The sequence below is a fragment of the Chiloscyllium punctatum genome, chromosome 5 (assembly GCF_047496795.1).
Source record: "Chiloscyllium punctatum isolate Juve2018m chromosome 5, sChiPun1.3, whole genome shotgun sequence".
In the NCBI taxonomy this organism is placed as follows: domain Eukaryota; kingdom Metazoa; phylum Chordata; class Chondrichthyes; order Orectolobiformes; family Hemiscylliidae; genus Chiloscyllium; species Chiloscyllium punctatum.
The window spans coordinates 64,544,765-64,563,444 of record NC_092743.1 but is presented as its reverse complement, the minus strand read 5'-3'; the positions used below and the strand labels follow the sequence as shown (position 1 = coordinate 64,563,444).

At 41.4% G+C, this 18,680-nt stretch overlaps 1 protein-coding gene across 4 annotated transcripts in view; it reads right to left on the bottom strand.

The window, feature by feature from the left end:
- Positions 1 to 18,680, bottom strand: part of LOC140477125 (putative Polycomb group protein ASXL3) — a 308,321-nt gene that overhangs the window by 40,698 nt on the left and 248,943 nt on the right. For 3 of the 4 annotated variants that reach the window (XM_072570448.1, XM_072570446.1, XM_072570447.1), the window contains one exon: positions 16,916 to 17,079. In XM_072570448.1, coding sequence (XP_072426549.1) covers positions 16,916 to 17,079 — 164 coding nt within the window. Of the gene's footprint in view, positions 1 to 16,915; positions 17,080 to 18,680 lie in introns of those variants that run through there. The other variant, XM_072570449.1, reaches the window with a different exon arrangement.

Genomic DNA, 18,680 nt, shown 5'->3' with positions numbered 1-18,680 from the left:
CATAGAGAGGAACAGGAGCAGCAACTGATATGTAGGAATGCAATGCCCACAGAAGCCAGAGTCTGCACGGACAGGTTGGCAGCTGCCATGGAGAGCCAGGTCCAGCACACTCAGGGTCTGCTGGATACATGCACACCTGCTCCCCAACATCCCCATCACTGGTCCTCAGGATTGGAGGCATGGCAACAGGGGCACAGGGCACCTAGTGTATACAGCTGGAGCCTCTTCCTCACAAGGATACAGAGAGGTGCCAGGCAGAGAAGGAACCACACACAGGCCATTCCGTCATGGGACACTGCAGAAGTGGCTGGGCCCTCTACCTCCATCCTGCTTCCTCTGATCCAACCTTTGGGAGTTAAGTCAAGAAGGCCACCTCAGCATATCACGGCTATCCAGAAACAAAGATCCTCAGAGTCACCCAACCACATTTCCAGAGCCAAGAAGTGTGGTGCTGGAAAAACAAGCCAGTCAGGCAGCATCCAAGGAGCAGGAGAGTTGACGTTTCAAGCAAATAATGATTCCTCATGAAGAGTTTATGCTCGAAATATCGACTCTCCTGCTCCTTGGATACTGCCTGACCGGCTGTGCTTTTCCAGCACCACACTTTTTGACTCTGATCTCCAGTCTCTGCAGTCCTCACATTTCTAGAACCAACAGGTTGCACTGGAAAGCTAGCTCCTCCTTCCCAGCTGTGGAAGCTTGAACAACACTAAGACAGATTGGGAGGGAGAGAGACAAAAAAAACCCATCAAGAGCACTTGCGTGAATGACATTGCACTCTACAGAAAGTATGACATTTGTATTCTTTTTGGTATTACATCTGTTTGTTTGACTCTCTGCATAATCCCAAAAACAACCATGCCAGCATAATACCTAACCTCATTTCCCTACAAGAAGTACAATAGTTTAACGTCTCTGTTGACAGTTTGCTGCACAATGTGAAAGCAAGATGAACAAGGTGTACATGGGGAATGGGTTCTGCTGACACCAGTGAATCTCATCTTAATACATCCCTATTCTTTCCCTTGCCTCTGTGTCCAAAAGTGGAATGGGTTAGTCAGCAATGTCTGGGCAGAGATGTATGCATCACTTAGGGAGCCAGTGCATTCGGATCACAAGGATTTAGTGTCTCTACAGGTTTGTGCCTCAAACAGGGCATAAGTCTGTATTTCTTGTTCTTTCCCTTTAAAGTGCCTCACATCGATAGGTCTTGGAGCCCCCTCCCTCACAAGTTGAGACACATCATCAACGCAAGGTGCGCTTGAGCTTTTTTCTTTGTATTGCATTGTTTCAACTTTGAGCATGATGGAAGGTGACAGTGAGTCCTTTACAGCCAGTGGCTTCTCGCCTCCGAGACTACATTTCAATGAGTACCTAATATTTCAGATCCCTCCCCAACTGGCATTCCCATGAACACTATCAGTTTCAAATCTGTCCAAGTTCTCACCCAACCCATCCATGTGAGCTAGCACCTGTCCACCTCTTTCCCCCCCAGCCCTTAGCATTTGAGGTGACTATGACAGGTGTGGGAATTCTTCTTGAAGCCACAATCCCGATTCCATTGTTTTACTTTATGTCCCTCTTGTAAATACAGTTGACCATCCCCCCCACCCCACATTCTCCCTGGCAACATAGCTGGCCTAGCCATATAAACCCTATGCCTTCAATAGCAGAGCAGAGTTTGCGCAAAGTTGAGTGAGTGAATGGAAAGAATGGCAGAGAATGACTAAAAGGTTAATCAGGAGGAACTTTGTGTTGGAGAAGAAGCTAGCTAGGGATGTAAACATTGATAGCTTGAGTTTCTATAGGTACTTATAATGGAAAAGAGTAAGGGAGATGAGTGATGCTCCTCTAGAGTGAGAATGGAAATTAATTGCAGATAATCAAAAAATGGCAGATGACAGGAACAAACATTTTGCTTCACTAGAGAGGACACAAAAAGGCATTCCAGCAAATCTGGAGATGGAAGGGAGTGAGGAACTTAGCAAAATCATAATCAAAAGAAGTGTCACTAAACGAAATGATGGAGCTGTGATTAATATGTCTCAGAGCTCAGATGGATTTCATCCTGGGCCCTTAAAGAGGTTGTGAATGAGGGAGTCAATAGGCTGATATTAATTTTCCAAAATTTCCTAGATTCAGGAAAAGTTCCGCCAGCTAGAAAGTATCAAATATAACCCTTCTATTCAAAAACAGAATATAGCATAGGACAGAAACTATAGGTAACTTTATATCTATCAAAGGGAAGGTGTTGGAATTATTCATTGGAGTGATTGCCACTGCACTCATAAAAATCTCAAGGTGCTCAAGGAGAGTCAGCATGGTTTTTTCAAAGGTGCATCGTGTTTAACTAATTTGTTGGAATTCTTTGAAAGAATAGCATACATTCTTGATAAAGGGGAGCCTGAAAATGTGCTTTACATTATAACTGGATTTTTGGAAGGCATTTGATGAAGTGGTTCCATTTTTGTTCATTATTAATATAAATAATTTGGATGAGAATATAGGAAACATGGTTAGTAAGTTTGTGGATGACACCAAAATTGGTGGTTTAGTGGACAGTGAAGAATGCAATCTAAGATACAAAGACTTCTTGATCAATTGAGTCAATAGGCTGAGGAGTAGCAGAAAGAGTTTAATTTGGATTTTTGTGAGGCATTGTATTTTGGTAAAACAAACAAGGCAGGACTTATACAATTAATGTCTGGATTAGAGCGGTGCTGGAAAAGTACAGCAGTTCAGGCAGCATCCGAGGAGCAGGAAAATCAACATTTCGAGCAAAAGCCCTTTTCATCAGGAATAGAGGCTGTATTCCTGATGAAGGGCTTTTGCCTAAAACGTCGATTTTCCTGCTCCTCGGATGCTGCTTGAACTGCTGTGCTTTTCCAGCACCACTCTAATCTAGAATCTGGTTTCCAGCATCTGCAGTCCTTGTTTTTACCTTATACAATTAATGGTAGGGCCCTGGGTAACACTGTAAAAAAGAGAGATCTCAGGATTAAGAAGGTGGTTAGCACACTTGCCTTCATTGCTTAGACCTTTGAGTATAGGTGTTGGGATGTCATGTTGAGGTTGTGCAGGATGTTGGTGAGACCTCTTCTGTGTATAGTTCTGTTGCTTTGCTATAGGGAGAACACCATTAAATTGGAAGGAGTTCAGAAAAGATTTACCGGGATGTTGCTGGGAATGAAAGGCTTGAATTATAGGGAGAGGCTGGATAGGCTAGGACTTTTTTCTCTGGAGCCTAGGAAGTTGAGGTTATAGAGCTTTATAATATCATAGGGGGTACAGATATGGTGAATAGCAAGGGTCATTTCCTTGAATGGAGAAGTTCAAAACAAAGGATATATTTTTAAGGCAAGAGGAGAAAGCTTGAAAAAGGATGTGAGAGGCATGTTTTTACACAGATAGTTGCTCATACGTGGAATTAACTGTCAAAGGAAGTAATGGATGCAGGTTCACTCACAATATTTCAAAGACATTTGGAAAGTACATGATAAGGAAAGGTTTGGAGGAATATGGCCCCAACACAGGCAAGTGGGACTAGTTTAGTTTGGGAACATGGTCAGGGTGCACTAGTTGGGCTGAGGGTCTGTTTCCATACTGTATTATTCTATGACTCTAAGTGTGGCATCAAAGGCTATTGTGGAAAATCAAAGCTCCTGATGTACGTGGAAACACATTTGTAGAGATAGAAAATTGAATGAATGATAAAACACAGAAATGTGCACAAACTGGAGTCCCCTGGGGACTCAACTTTTAATTTACATCAGTGACTTAGGTGAGGGGAGGGAAGGCATGGTGGCTAAATTTGCAGATAACATCAAGATATGGAGGAATGTATGTTGTGAAGAAGGAAGTTGCAGACAGATAGAGATGGTTTGTTTGAGTGAGTGAGTATATTGTAGGAAAATGTGGAGTTGTTCACTTTGGCAAGAAGAAGAAAAAACACGAAGTTTTACTTAAGCAGAAATGGTTCACGAATCACAAAAAGTTAATATGGAGCTACACCTGGCAATTGAGGTGGCTTTGGAATACAATCCCTTATTACAAGAGGTATTGAACATAATGGTAAAGATGCAATACTTCAGTAATACAGGGCATTAGCGAGACCACATCTTGAGCACCGTGTGTAGTTTTGGTTTCCTTATTTAAGGAAGGATGTGAAGTTTCAGAAGATGTTTACAATATTGATACTTGAAACAAAGGGTTACCTTATGAGGGTAAGTTGGACAGACTGGACTTGTTTTCATTGGGGTCAAGAGCATGGTGCTGGAAAGGCACAGCATGTCAGGCAGCATCCAAAGAGCAGGAGAATCGACGTTTCGACCCCTTCCTGATGGAGGGCTTATGCCCTCAACGCCGATTCTCCTGCTCCTTGCATGCTGCCTGACCTGCTGTGCTTTTCCAGCACCACACTCTTGACTCTAGTGTCCAGATCTGCAGTCCTAACTCTCTAACCATTGGGGTCTAGAGTGAGGGGTGACTTAAACTATAGAGTCATAGAGATGTACAGCACAGAAACAGACCCCTTGGTCCAACCTGTCCTTGCTGACCATTTATCCTAACCTAATCTAGTCCCATTTGCCAGCACTTGGCCCATATCCCTCTAAACCTTCCCTATCCATTTACTCATGCAGATGCCTTTTAAATATTCTAATTGTACCTGCCTCCACCACTTCCTCTGGCAGCTCATTCCATACATGCATCAACATTTGCCCCTTACGTCCCTCTTAAATCTTCCCCTCTTAGCTTAAACCTATGCCCTTTGGATTAGATTACTTTACAGTGTGGAAACAGGCCCTTTGGCCCAACAAGTCCACACCGACCCGCCGAAGTGCAACCGACCCATACCCCTACATTTACCCCTTACCTAACACTACGGGCAATTTAGCATGGCCAATTCACCCTAACCTGCGCATCTTTGGACTGTGGGAGGAAACCGGAGCGCCCGGAGGAAACCCAACTCCCCCAACCCAGGGAAAAGAGCTTTTCTATTTACTTTCTCCATGCCCCTCATGATTTTATAAACCTCTATGAGGTCACCCCTCAGCCTCTGACACTCGCCGGAAAACAGCCCCAGCCTATTCAGCATCTCCCTATGGTAACATCCTTGTAAATCTTTTCTGAACCCATTCAAATATAGGAGGGAGCCCAGAATTGCACACAATTTGTCAGAAGTGGACTACCAATATCCTGTACAGCCTCAACATGACCTCTTAATTCCTATACTTAATTCTCTGACCATATTAAACACCTTCTTCACTGTCCTATCTACCTGAGACTCCACTTTCAAGGAACCATGAACCTGCACTCTTTGTTAAGCAACACTCCTCAGGACTTTACCATTAAGTGTATAAGTCCTGCCCTGATTTGCCTTTCCAAAATGCAGCACCTCACATTTATCTAAAGTAAACTCCATCTGCCATTCCTTGGCTCATTGGCCCATCTGATCAAAGTCCCGTTGTACTTAAAAGCATAAAAGATCCTGAATGGTCCTGACTAAGTAGACATAGGAAGTATGTTTCTTTCCGTGGGTAAGTCAAGAAATAGGGCGCACTCTTTGAAAGTTAGGAGCTGCTTTTTCAGAACAGAGCTGAGAAGATTTTTCTTTCTCAGATGGTCATGCATCCTTGGAATTCTCTGCATCAGAAAGTGGTGGAGGCAGGATCATTAAATATTTTTAAGACAGAGGTAGGTAGATTTCTGTTGGGCATGGGAATCAGGTGCTATGGACGGATGGAAATGGAGAATTCAAAGCATGAATAGATCAGCCATGTTCTTATTGAATTGGGGAACAGGCTTGATGGGTTCAATGATCTACTTCTAGTCCATTTCTGCTATTATTTCTAATGTTCACTATGACCATGGATTTAGTTTTGTTGAAACATTGACAAAAAATAGAAAATAGCTGGAAAATCCCATAAGATGATGTAAAAAAACAGTGATCCGCATTATATTCTTAGAGCAGTTGTATCTATGTACCCACATGAGTCTGAATATATTAAAAATAAATTGGGGATTTTCTTTTGTTTTTGAGTATAAACTAGTGCAGTAAGTTATTTTTCTAAAGACTCAGGCACAGTAATATGGTGAAATTACAAAAAACACTAATCACAACTATTGAGAGTAAAGCAAATTGGATGCACAGCATCTGCAAATATTGAGAAAAATGTTTCTCATATCGTTGCAAAATTTTAAACTGTATTAATAAATAATGATATATAACCATCTGATCATCTATTTCTTTTTGCATTCTGGGGTTTTCAGTAAGAATTATAATCTAGATGAATAATGAAATTGCAATTTTCAGCACCAAAATTCCCTGAAGTCCTTGCAAGACTAGAAGAATTGAGGGAACATAGGAAAATGAAGAACATTATGCAATCTTAACCCAAAACAGTTAAGTTTTCTGCTTAAGCTTTACATTTTAGAGTCTTACCATTCATTGGCAACTATGTTAGTTCCATGCATTTGCATTCATCAATACTCCAATTAGCTCTTTTGCAACTCTTCACTCCTTCCCTAAGCAAACTGACAGTGCAGATTCTGGACCTGTAGTTCAAAACGAATGCCTGACAGCCACAGCTCAACTATTGCTAATCTCAACAGGTTTTTCACCTCAACGTCCATACACGTTCCATTGGCTGTATCCTCCTCAACCCTTCATCCAAGGCAAGCCAACAACCGCAAAACACCAGCCTCAGCACATTATCGTGACTGCCTTTGGCCTAACCATTACAGCCTTTCAACACTTCACTTTCGTACTGAAGGATATTTACAACTTGCATACTTCTGCAAGATTGTTTTGTCCACAACGCTACACATTCATCTCACGTATTTACTTAAGGATGCATCTCATGGCTCTTAGTTTCTTTCCCAGCACTCACATACATTGCGCTTACTTGGACGCTGCCATCCTACTTCACATTGCTTTCTTAGTGCACATTCACTGATTTCAGCACAGGCTGCCAGCCAAATGGTTCATGTTTTTAGCACATAGGGTTTTCAGTGTTTACTTGCAGGCTGCTGTACTCCGTGACTTCCATTGCTTTTTCAGTGCAGAGAAAGAAGCAGCAGGAATTACAGATCAGTGATTCTCATATCAGTGGCAGGGAAACCTTTGAAGAAAATTCTGAAGGAGAAAATTAATCTCCAATTAAAGAGGTAAGGTTTGATCTGCGGTGGTCAGTATAGCTTTATCAGAGGGAGGTCATGCTGAACAAATCTGGTTGATTTATTTTGAGATGGCTACCAAGTATGTAGGCGATGGTTGTACAGTTGATGTAGTTTATATTGATTTCAACAAGGCCTTTGACAAGGTCCCACATGAGAGACTGATAAAGAAAGTAAACGTATGTGGGATCCAGAAAAAATTGGAAAGTTGGACTGAAAGCTGTTTTAGTGGCAGAGGGTAGGGATGGTGGTAGTAGGCTATTTGTGTGATTGGAGCCCAATATCCAGTGGCACAGCACAGGGATAGAGTCTGGGTCCTTTATTGGTCATGACATATATAAATGATGTAGATGAGAATGGGGGTGGGGGGAATGCTAAGTAAATTTGTGGATAAAACAAGGACTTGCCTGTAGTTGACAGTGAGGAAGAAAGTCTTGGGTTATAAGAGATTATAAATGATTTGGTCAAACGGGCAGATCAGTGGCAGATGGAATTTAACTCCGAAAAGTGACGAAGTAACAAGACAGGAGATTGCACAATGAATGATAGGATACTCAGAAGATCAGAGGAGGAGAGGGATTTTTTGGCGCTTATCCACAAATACCCGAAGATGGCAGGGTCGGTTAATAGGATAGTTAAGAAGGCAGATGGGACACTTAACTTTATCAGTCACAGCAGAGATTATAAGAACAAGGAGTTTATATTGCAGCTGTATCGAACTTTGGTTAGACCACAGCTGTTGTACTATATGCAGTTCTGGTCTGCACTCTATAGGAAGGATATAATTGCATGGAAGATCTGCAGAGGAAATGTTGCCTGGGATGAAGCACTTTAGTTATGAAGAGAAGCTGGTCCAAGTTGTTTTCTTTGAAGCATGATTTACAGGTGCTGGTGTTGGACTGGGGTGTACAGAGTTAAAAATCACAGAACAGGTTATATTCCAACGGGTTTGTTTAGAAGCACTAGCTTTTGGAGTGCTGCTCCATCAGTGCTTCCGATTAAACCTGTTGGACAATAACTTGGTGTTGTGTGATTTTTTTTTTGGAGCAGGAAGGGTTGAGTGGGACCTATGAGTGATGTATAATATTATGAAGGCCATGGGGGGACGTGGTGGGGGGGGGGGGGGGGGGTGGTTGAAGTGACAATAACAAGGATGCAAACTTTTAAGGTGAAAAGCAGGAGGTTTAGACAGGATTTCAGGATATGTTTTATCACCCAGGTTGTAATGGCAGTCTGGAATGCAATGCCTAGGAGGGTAGTTGAGGCAGGCGTACTCGCAATCTTTAAAATGTACTTCAACGAACACTGAAATGTCATAAAATTCAAGACTATGGGCCAAATGCTAGAAAGTGGAACTAGTGTTCATTTAGTGCTGTTTTGATGATACAGACTAAATAGCTGAAGGGCCTCTTCTGTAAAATTCTATGATCAGTTGAGAATAATCCTTTGATTTCCATTATTCTGGTTTTACTAGGGTTTCAAGATGTCATACTCGGTCAAAGAAATTTTTGATATCAAGGGCAGTTACTCACATTTTACCTTTGGAGTTCTGGTTTTTTTGTTCATATTTGAACTGAGGCTGTAATGAAGGCAGGAGCTGAATGGCCCTAATGGAACCCAAACTGAGCATTGGTGAGAAGGTTATTGTTAAGCAAGGACTGCTTCAATGGACTGTTGACGATACCTTATAACACTTTATTAATTATTGCAAATAGACTGATGGGGCAGTAATTACTAGTTTGGCTTTGTCCTGCTTTTTGTGTACAGGATGTACCTGGGCAATTTTTCATATTGTCAGGCCAGTGCAGGCATTGTAGCTGTGCAGGTCGTTCTGCCATAACATGCGTTTCGTCAACTCGAATTTGCTGTAACATGATTGATAAATTGGGGACGCTGATTCTAAAGTGCAAACTTTTAAAACATGTGTTGGCTGAAACAAGATTACATCACCACACTTTAAGCACTGCTTCTAAAGCGCGATTTTTCTACAACGCATATTGCACAAGAATGCAACCATCATGTTATAGAAAAACTGACTATACTGGAAAACATTTGATTAGTTCAGGAACACAGGACACAGAGTCATAGAGATGTACAGCACAGAAATAGACCCTTCGGTCCAACCTGTCCATGCCGACCAGATGTCCCAAACCAATCTAGTCCCACTTGCCAGCACCCGGCCCATATCCCTCCAAACCTTTCCTATTCATATATCCATCCAAAAGCCTCTTAAATGTTGCAATTGTACCAGCCTCCATCACATCCTCTGGCAACTCATTCCCTACATGTACCACCCTCTGCGTGAAAAAGTTGCCCCTTAGATCTCTTTTATATCTTTCCCCTCTCACCCTAAACCTATGCCCTCTCGTCCTGGACTCCCCGACCCCAGGGAAAAGACTTTGTCTATTTACCCTATCCATGCCCCTCATAATTTTGTAAACCTCTATAAGGTCATCCCTCAGTCTCTGACACTCCAGGGAAAACAGCCCCAGCCTGTTCAGCCTCTCCCTATAGCTCAAATCCTCCAACCCTGGCAACATCCTTGTAAATCTTTTCTGAACCCTTTCAAGTTTCACAACATCTTTCCGATAGGAAGGAGACCAGAATTACATGCAATATTCCAACAGTGGCCTAGCCAATGTCCTGTACAGTCGCAACATGACCTCCCAATTCCTGTACTCTGACCAATAAAAGAAAGCATACCAAACACCCTCTTCACTATCTTATCTACCTGCGACTCCACTTTCAAGGAGCTATGAACCTGCACTCCAAGGTCTCTTTGTTAAGCAACACTCCCTAGGATCTTCCCATTAAGTGTATAAGTCCTGCTAAGATTTGCTTTCCAAAATGCAGCACCTCGCATTTATCTGAATTTTTCAGTACTTCTTCAGCACTTCTATATTGTTAGTGTCCACAGCCTTTGCAATATCCAGCAGCTTCAACCATTTCTTGATATCACAAGAAATGATTCGAATTGGCTGAAGACTGGCATTTGTGATGCTAGGGATCTCTGGAGGAAGTCATGATGGATCATTCATTCAACACTTCTGGCTGATGATTATTATCTTTAGTATTGATGTGTTCAGCTCCCCTATCATTGAGGATGGAAAAACTTGTGGAACCTCTGGTGCGCTGTTTAATTTTCCACTATCATCCTGCAGCTGGATGTGGCAGAGCTGCAGAGCTGAGATCTGATTTATTGATTGTGGAATTGATTAGCTCTATTTATCATTTGCTGCTTATGCTGTTTGGCATGCAGGTGGTCCTGTTGTGTAGGCTCAGCAGGTTAACATCTCGCTTTTACTTATGGCACATGGCATGCCCTCCTGCATTCTTCATTGAAAAGTTGATCCTCTGGCTTGACAGTAATGTTAGAGTTGGGGATATGCTGAGCAAGGAGGTGCAGATTATGTTGGAGTACAACTCTGCTGCGACTGATGGCCCACACTGTCTCATGAACACCTGGTCTTGAGTTACTAGATCTGTTCAAAATCAATTCCATTTGATGCTAGTGCCACAAAACATGATGGACGGTCTTCTTATTGCAAATCCAGGACTGTGTGGTGGTCACTCTTACCAATACTGTCACAGACAGATACATCTGCATCTGGCAGATTGGTGACGATGAGGTCAGGGGTGTTTTACCCTCTTGATCGATCCCTTATAACCCACCTTAAATCTGAACAGCTATGTCCTTTAGGACGCGACCAGGTCTGCCACTGATATTGAAGCCCCTGATCCCAAATACATTCTGTGCCTCTCAGTGTTACTTCAAATGTGTTCAAGTAATAATTCGTCAGCAAGGGGTTGAGGATGGTGTTATATGGTAATCAACAGGGGTGGCCCTTGTCCATGTTTGACTTCATGAGGTATGGAGTCAATTTTGAGGACTTGCAGGGCAGCTATCTCTCAACAATATAATACTGTTACACCATCTTTGCTGGATTTGTCTTGCTAGTGGCACAGGACATACAAGGATGGTGATTGTGATGTTTGGAACATTGTGTGTAAAGAATGATTCTGTGAGTATTACCATGTCAGAGTTTAGTCGATTCCATTCATTCCTTTCTCATTCCAGCAATTGATATTGAATACCTTGCTAAGCCATTTCAGACAGCTGTTAATAGACACTCATGTTTCTGTGGAGTCACCTGTAGACAAGCCCAGGAAAGGACGACAGTTTTCCTTTCCTGAGCCATATAGGGTTTTTTATAACAATAAATAAAAGTTATATGGTCATTATTAGACTTAAAATTTCATGCGTTTATTAAATTTAAATTCCACCCTCTGCTATGATTTGAACCCAGCTTCCCTAAAGATTATCTGGGCCTCAGGATCACTAGTTCTGTGACAATACCACTGGCCATCACCGCCCAACTCTCCTTGCATGCAGTGGAATAGTAACCCCAAAGCCAGGGCAAGTGCATGGTACAGCTGACGCTACAATGAACTTGCAAGGGCAGAGTTTCACATCTATTGCTGATAATGATCCAAACTGCACATTCTTAGCATTACCCCATCTCACCACCCCGTCAGCATTAGTGCTACTCTTTCCCCAGTCTCCAGTGTAGCCCACAACAGGACCATAAGATAAGAGATAGGAGGAATAAGCCATTCAGCCCCTCAAGTCTGCATCAACATTCAATAGAATCATGGCTGATCCAACATTGCTCACATCTACTTTCTTGCCCTTTCTGGTTCTAGACTCCTCCATGAGCATTTGCTCTGTCAAGCCCCTTAAGAATTTTATATTGTTTGCATCTCTGCATTGTTCATTATAGTCCATCACACACAGTGAAACTTGAAAATTGTTCAAAATATGCATTTTTTCTCAGCAGCAGAAGAGCACAGTGATCAAACAAAGAGAAACTGCATTTGGCTGTCAGAACAGAAACTTGGTTAGAGACAAAAAAGAAACTGCAGATGCTGGAATCCAAAATAGACAGGCAGGAGGCTGTAAGAACACAACAGGCCAGGCAGCATCAGGCGATGGAGAAGTCAACGTTTCGGGTGTGACCCTTCTTCAGGACTGGCCTGCAACCCCACCGCAACCCATCAGTTCCAGCAGTCCTGAAGAAGGGTTACACCCAAAATGTCAACTTCTCCACCTCACAATGCTGTCTGGCCTGCTGTGCTCTTCCGGCCTGTCTATTCTAGAACAGAAACTTGAACACACACTGTGACAAACAATGGAATGGATCGTCATAATTCACTCTAACACTAAATTGCACAGACGTTGGAATATTGTTATTTCGATATCTAAACAATTCCAGTCCAGTTTTCTTAAGGGAATGTAACTTAGGAATGCGTTGTACTCTCCTGCTGAGATAATAGATACTGCTGTAGAGCTGAATCAGTGATATAAGTATGTGGTGACTCACTGACGTTTTCTGAGAGTGCTGTAGCTTTGTCTTCAGCTGTTTTACTTCCATTTTCCAAGTGCTGTTTATATGTTCTCTAACGGAGTACAACTCTTGATCTTCCTGTATAATAACAGTAATTTTTGTTTCTACATATAACTTACGTACAGTCCAGAATATACAGATACCTAAACTAGCTTTACATCTACCACAAACATTGCTGATTTATCACAACTGGAACACTACTGTTTTGTCTCCTCCTGTATGTGATCTGAATTATGATTGACTTAAACACAGGAATAACACTGTTACTCGACTATGACTGTGCATGTACTGCAATAGTAACATCTAAGTTTGTGATTCTGAGTCTGTGAACTTGGCTACTGTGGCCTAGATCTTAATGAAATCTGGTAGACTTCCCTTGCTGGCTCATGAGAAGTTCACTTTTGTGATTTGGAGCTATCCCTTTCTACCGCTTCCATGGACAAGTCTCCTTCCAAGTCACTTTATTGCCTTTGATAAAAAGTTTGGTCTGGATGTTATTTTTCTTTAGGCCTCAGTGATGAAACAGCTTCTTTAATTCAAGAACATGATCTGCAATTGTTTCACTTGACAACTGCTTCCATTGACAGAAATAACTCTCAGTTCAATTTCATCCTTACTTGTGTCGTAATAAGATTTAGATCTGCCAATCCAAAGATGTGCAAGTCAGGTGAATTGGCCATGCACAATTGCTAATAGTGTTCGGTGCATTAGTCAGGGGTAAATATAGGGTAGGGGAATTGGTCTGGGTGGGTTACTCTTCGGAGGGTTGGTGTGGACTTGTTGGGCCGAAGGGCCTGTTTCCATACTGTAGAGAATCTATTCCAATATTATCATAATAACTTCAGCATATTCCATTGTACTGTGGTATTATGGGTAACATTGTTTAGACATCAAGTTGAAAGTATGTGGCTCTAACTTGTGGAGGAAAACACTTACTATATTCTCACCTCCTATTTCATATTATTTTCAACCCAATTGGGAAACATTTGTCCACAATTACATAGCCTCCTTTGTAAGGGTTGAATTCACTCCATTGTCTCCAAATGTACCTTCAGTGGTCTTTTTTCAAGATGTACGGTGCTGACTGATTGTTCTGTGTGTACACTACATTCAGGCACACAATCTCCAAATTGCTCAAATTCCAAAAAAATCAGCTTCAGAGTTTCAAATTGTGCTTCACAATGTTCTTAAGTTCATAATTTCTCAAATGCAATCTAAAAGGAATTCAATTTTCAGCTTTTCAATTACTGCATGAACACATGCACATTCAGACACAGACTGCCATTACTGTACTAACTTTATGTAGACCTCCCCAACAGACAGAGCAGCAGCAGAAAGGGCTCTACCCCACATGTAAGGCAAACAATTAAATAGTGCTAGTTTTGCATTTTGTGCTGTATTTGGTTGAAATTATTTAGGCAGCACTCAAACTTTTAATCACCAGAATCATGTTGAATCTCAAGATGGATATTATGGAAATAGATTAGGATGAAGAGTTCAGCTTTGTTGGATAATTAGGAAATGTTGTTGGATAAAGTAGCAATATAATAGTTTTTGTGCCATTTTTATTTCAAAATTTTGGTTAAGTAGATGCTATAATTGAAAGTGGAAAGCCATTGTAACATTGATGTGGTGATAGTTTTAGGGAATAAGAGTCTGACTGGAAAAGCAGCACATGTACAGATTGCCCACAAAATTGGGGTTACCAATTCCTCTTGTTGCTCCTCCTTGTCCTCTTTATCCTTCCAAGCTAATTGCCAAAGACCTGATGAAGAACCAGGTTGTTGAGCCTGCAAAGACTACACTGTAGACAGTCCAGGCAGTAGAAATATTGCTTTAGAACACTAATACTTGCTCCATGAGCCTCTTGATGACAGCACGTGGTCAGCTGGTATAGGGGAGTCATGAGCCATGTACGATATGGACGATACAAAGATTGGTGGAGTTGCGGATAGTGAGGAGGATTGTCAGAGGATACAGCAGATCAGTTGGAGGCATGGGCAGACAAATGGCAAATGGAGTTTAATCTGAACAAATGTGAGGTGATGCATTTTGGAAGGTGAAGTATAAATGGAAATTATACAGTGAATGGCAGAATATTTAGGAGCATTGATATGCACAAGGATTTGGATGTGCAGGTCCACAGATCACTGAAAGTGGCTGCGCAGGTAGATAAGGCAGTAAAAAAGGCCTAAGGCATGCTTGCCTTCATTGGAAGGGGAATTGAGTATAAGGATTGACAAATTATGCTGCAGCCTAATATTGCATGCAGTTCTGGTCACCAGAAGGATGTGGATACTTTGGAAAGGGGACAGAAAAGGTTTACCAAGATGTTACTTGGTATGGAGGATTTTAGCAATGAAGGTAGGTTGGATAGATTGGATTTGTTTTTATTGGAATGCAGGAAGTTGAGGGGTGACTTGACAGAAGTTTATAAGAGTGTGAATGGCATGGATAGAGTCCAAAATATCAGGCTTTTTTCCCAGGGTGGAGGAGTCAATTACTAGGGGACACAGACTCAAGGTACAAGGGAGGATGTTTAAAAGAGATGTGCGAGGCAAGTTTTTCACACAAAGATTGGTGAGTGCCTGGAACACACTGCCAGAGGAGGTGGTAGAAACAGACACAATAGCAGCATTCAAGAAACACCTGGACGAATACATGAATAGTAAGGATACAGATTCTGTCAGTGAAGACAGTTTTAATACTGAAGGGCAAAGTGTGTGTGTGCAGGCTTGATAGGCTGAAGGGCCGTATTGTTCTTTATTCTTGTATCAAGTTGGGAGTCGTTATCCTTAAGGAGTTGCTCTGTGGTTTATATTAATGATATGAATATGACGAGAATGACTGACTGACACAGAATGTACTTACTGACATAATGTTACATGTATGGCTACACTCTGCTCGTTTAGACAGTGAAACTCTGCAGATCTATCAAAGCCATTATATGTATTGTTTATTTAGACCCTAAACAGTGTGTTCCAGTGGTAAAAGGCTGTCTAGGTCCGAGCTCTGTTCTACTGGATAACTGTTTCAATACTTTTGTATTCAATACTGCTGTCAAAAAGTCACTTATAACACAGGAAGTCTACAACTTCACTCTCTTGGCCAACAGGTCAACTATTCAACTGTGTAAATATTTATGACTTCTGAGGGGAAGAATAAATCAGCTGGCTTAAATTCTGGCTTGGTAACAGAAAACAAAGGGAATGATAAATAGAGAAAAGCTGTGGAATATTGAGTTTGTTTTTGGACAACTATTTGCATTAGCCATAGAAGATTGAAGGAAGAGACCCTTATTAATATTAGTCATAGAATATGCTACCAAAGAAGGTCATTGAAGCAGAGAATGTAAATGGATCACAAGAGAAAGGGCTTATGAATATTTTGGTGTCAGAGAACTTTGCCTTAACCTTGACAATGTAAGTGAGAAAACCTTGTGCCATCAATGATTTCAGATCCTCAATTTTTTTGACTCTTGAAGGGTAATACAAAACCCTTCAGTACAGATGTGAGGCTTATTGTTAAGGAGAAAGAAGATGTGAAGAAAAGCCATGTAAAATTGAACGGTAAACTGAATGAGTAATTTCTTCTGCTTCATGTTGTGGAAACTTTGGCAGTGCTTTCAGAAAATGTTTATTATCTATTGATAAAACAGGATTGAACTAAGACATGTTGTTCTAAATTCTGTGCACATACCATATAAACCAATTTCTGTTTGACAAGGGATTTTCCAACCTGACTCTGAAACAGCCTGATTTGTCTCTGCAAGTGTAAACTGTGGTATCAACAAGTACAATTCTGTTATAAATTTCTTTCTTTAAATTACATCTTCAGTATTCTTGTAGTCAAGGGCAGGGGGAGCCTTTTTTGATAGGATTACAGTTCAAGGCACTCAGCAACTGTGCTGCAGCTCTGAGTAGAATCCTGTTGTGGCACTGGGGGTCTCATCAGTCAGCTGGAGTGCTGTCAAGATGCCTCCCACCCCCTCTCCCATTTAATTATGTCTTGTCAATAGTTAGTAATGTTTGTCCGTTTACCTGTTTCAGTTTCAAATCTGTTTGTAATTACTGTTATCATGATGAAAATATAAAACAAGAACTGAAAGTTAGAACACAGTATGTTGGGAGAACAGAGATTTTGGACAGCATCTGAAAAAGATAATTTATTTTTATCATAATTATAACAGGATTTCTTTTTACATTTTCAATTTCCCAATGTCAGTTAGCTGAGAAGAACAAATTAGCCACAGTTTGCTTTCCTGAATTGTGAGGCTAAGTGATCCATATCTATGTCACTGACACAGCACAGTAAGCCATTGAGACTCTGCTTACCTGCCTATCTACCTCCGGTAGTAAAATCAGGAGCTGTTGTTGAAAGTGATGTGGTAGAGAGGCAAATGTGTGCTTGTTTATTAGAGCTCGCAGGTTGGTGTTTACTAGGATAGATCCTGGGGTCTCAACATCAATTTCCTCTCCTCTTGTCCGTTTTAATTGCCCTGTTTAAAAGATACAGAGTGTCACATGATATAAGATTCACTGCAGCCTTGGTTACACATATTTTCACAAGAAGGAAAACATTGCTCATTACCAGGCATTATAGGTATCCTTTCTCTCTGCAGTACTAATTTTACACAAATTTTCATTTTATTCTCAGGTGAAGGTTATAATCACAGAAAGGGGATCAATATAATGGCCACAGTATTTATGGTTTGCATGTAGTGCTTTAATTACTTGAAACAAAAAGGTCAGGATTCTTAAGATGCTTTGTTATGCAGTGGTAATCTCATATACTTACTATTCAGAAAGTATAACTTCTAAGATAGTTTTAAAGGAGTCAAAATTCTGCTACCAGTACAGCTGGAGATTTTGCAACAGATGGCAAACACATACTGCACCATGCACTGAAAGCCCCAAGTGTTCTGTTTCAGCTTAGTGAGTTATTACTTTTGGATGCTGGAGCTGTAGTGAGAGTGCCACTGCATTGCAGCGCCCCCTCTTGAACATACCTGAAAAAGCAGCCCTTTAGATCTTTTACAAACTTTGGTCTTCCTGTAGTCTAGTTGGCTCCTCTTGGCTGACCAGCTTTAAAAGCTTGCCTTTAGTTCTTTTTTTAAAAACATACATTTGGGAACTATTCAGAGTCCAGGCTGTATATAGATATTTTTATTCAACCAGACACACTTCTGGAGCAGGTAGGACTACTGGCTCAGAGGTCGGGACACAACATTCCCCACTTAAGTCATACAGTCGTAGAGCCATACAGCATGGAAACAGACTCTTCAGTCCAACTTTTCCATGCCTACCAGATAGCATACATTAATCTAGTCCCATTTGCCAGCATTTGGCTCATAGCCCTCTAAACCCTACCTATTCATTTACTCATGCAGATGCCTTTTAAATATTGTAATTGTACCAGCCTTCACCACTTCCTCTGGCAGCTCATTCCATACATGCAGCAGTCTGTATGTGAAAAAAGCTGACCTTACATTCCTTTTAAATCTCTCCCCTCCCACTTTAACCTATGCCCTCTAGTTCTGGACTCCCTCTCCTCAGCGAAAAAACCTTGCCTATTCAAACTATCCATTCATCTCATAATTTTATGAACTTCTATAAGGTCACCCCTCAGCCTCGGACACGCCAGGGAAAATAGCCCCAGACTATTCAGCCTCTCCCCACAGCTCAAGCCCTCCAACCCTGACAACATCGTTGTAAATATTTTCTGAACCCTTTCACAACATCTTTCCTATAACAGGGAAACCAGAATTGAATGCAGTATTCCAAAAGTGGCCTAATCAATGTCCTGTACAGCCTAAACATGACCTCCCAATGCCTATACTCAATGCACTGACCAATGAAGGAAAGCATAGTAAATGTCTATCCTATCTACCTGTGACTCACTTTCAAGGAACTATGAACCTGCACTTCAAGGTCTCTTTGGTCAGCAACACTTCTTAGGACCTTAACATTAGTGTATAAGTCCTATCCTGATTTGCCTTCTCAAAATGCAGCGTCTCACATTCATGTAAATCAAACTCCATCTGCCACTCCTTGGCCAACTGGCCAATCTGATCAAGGTCCCGTTGAATTCTGAGGTAAC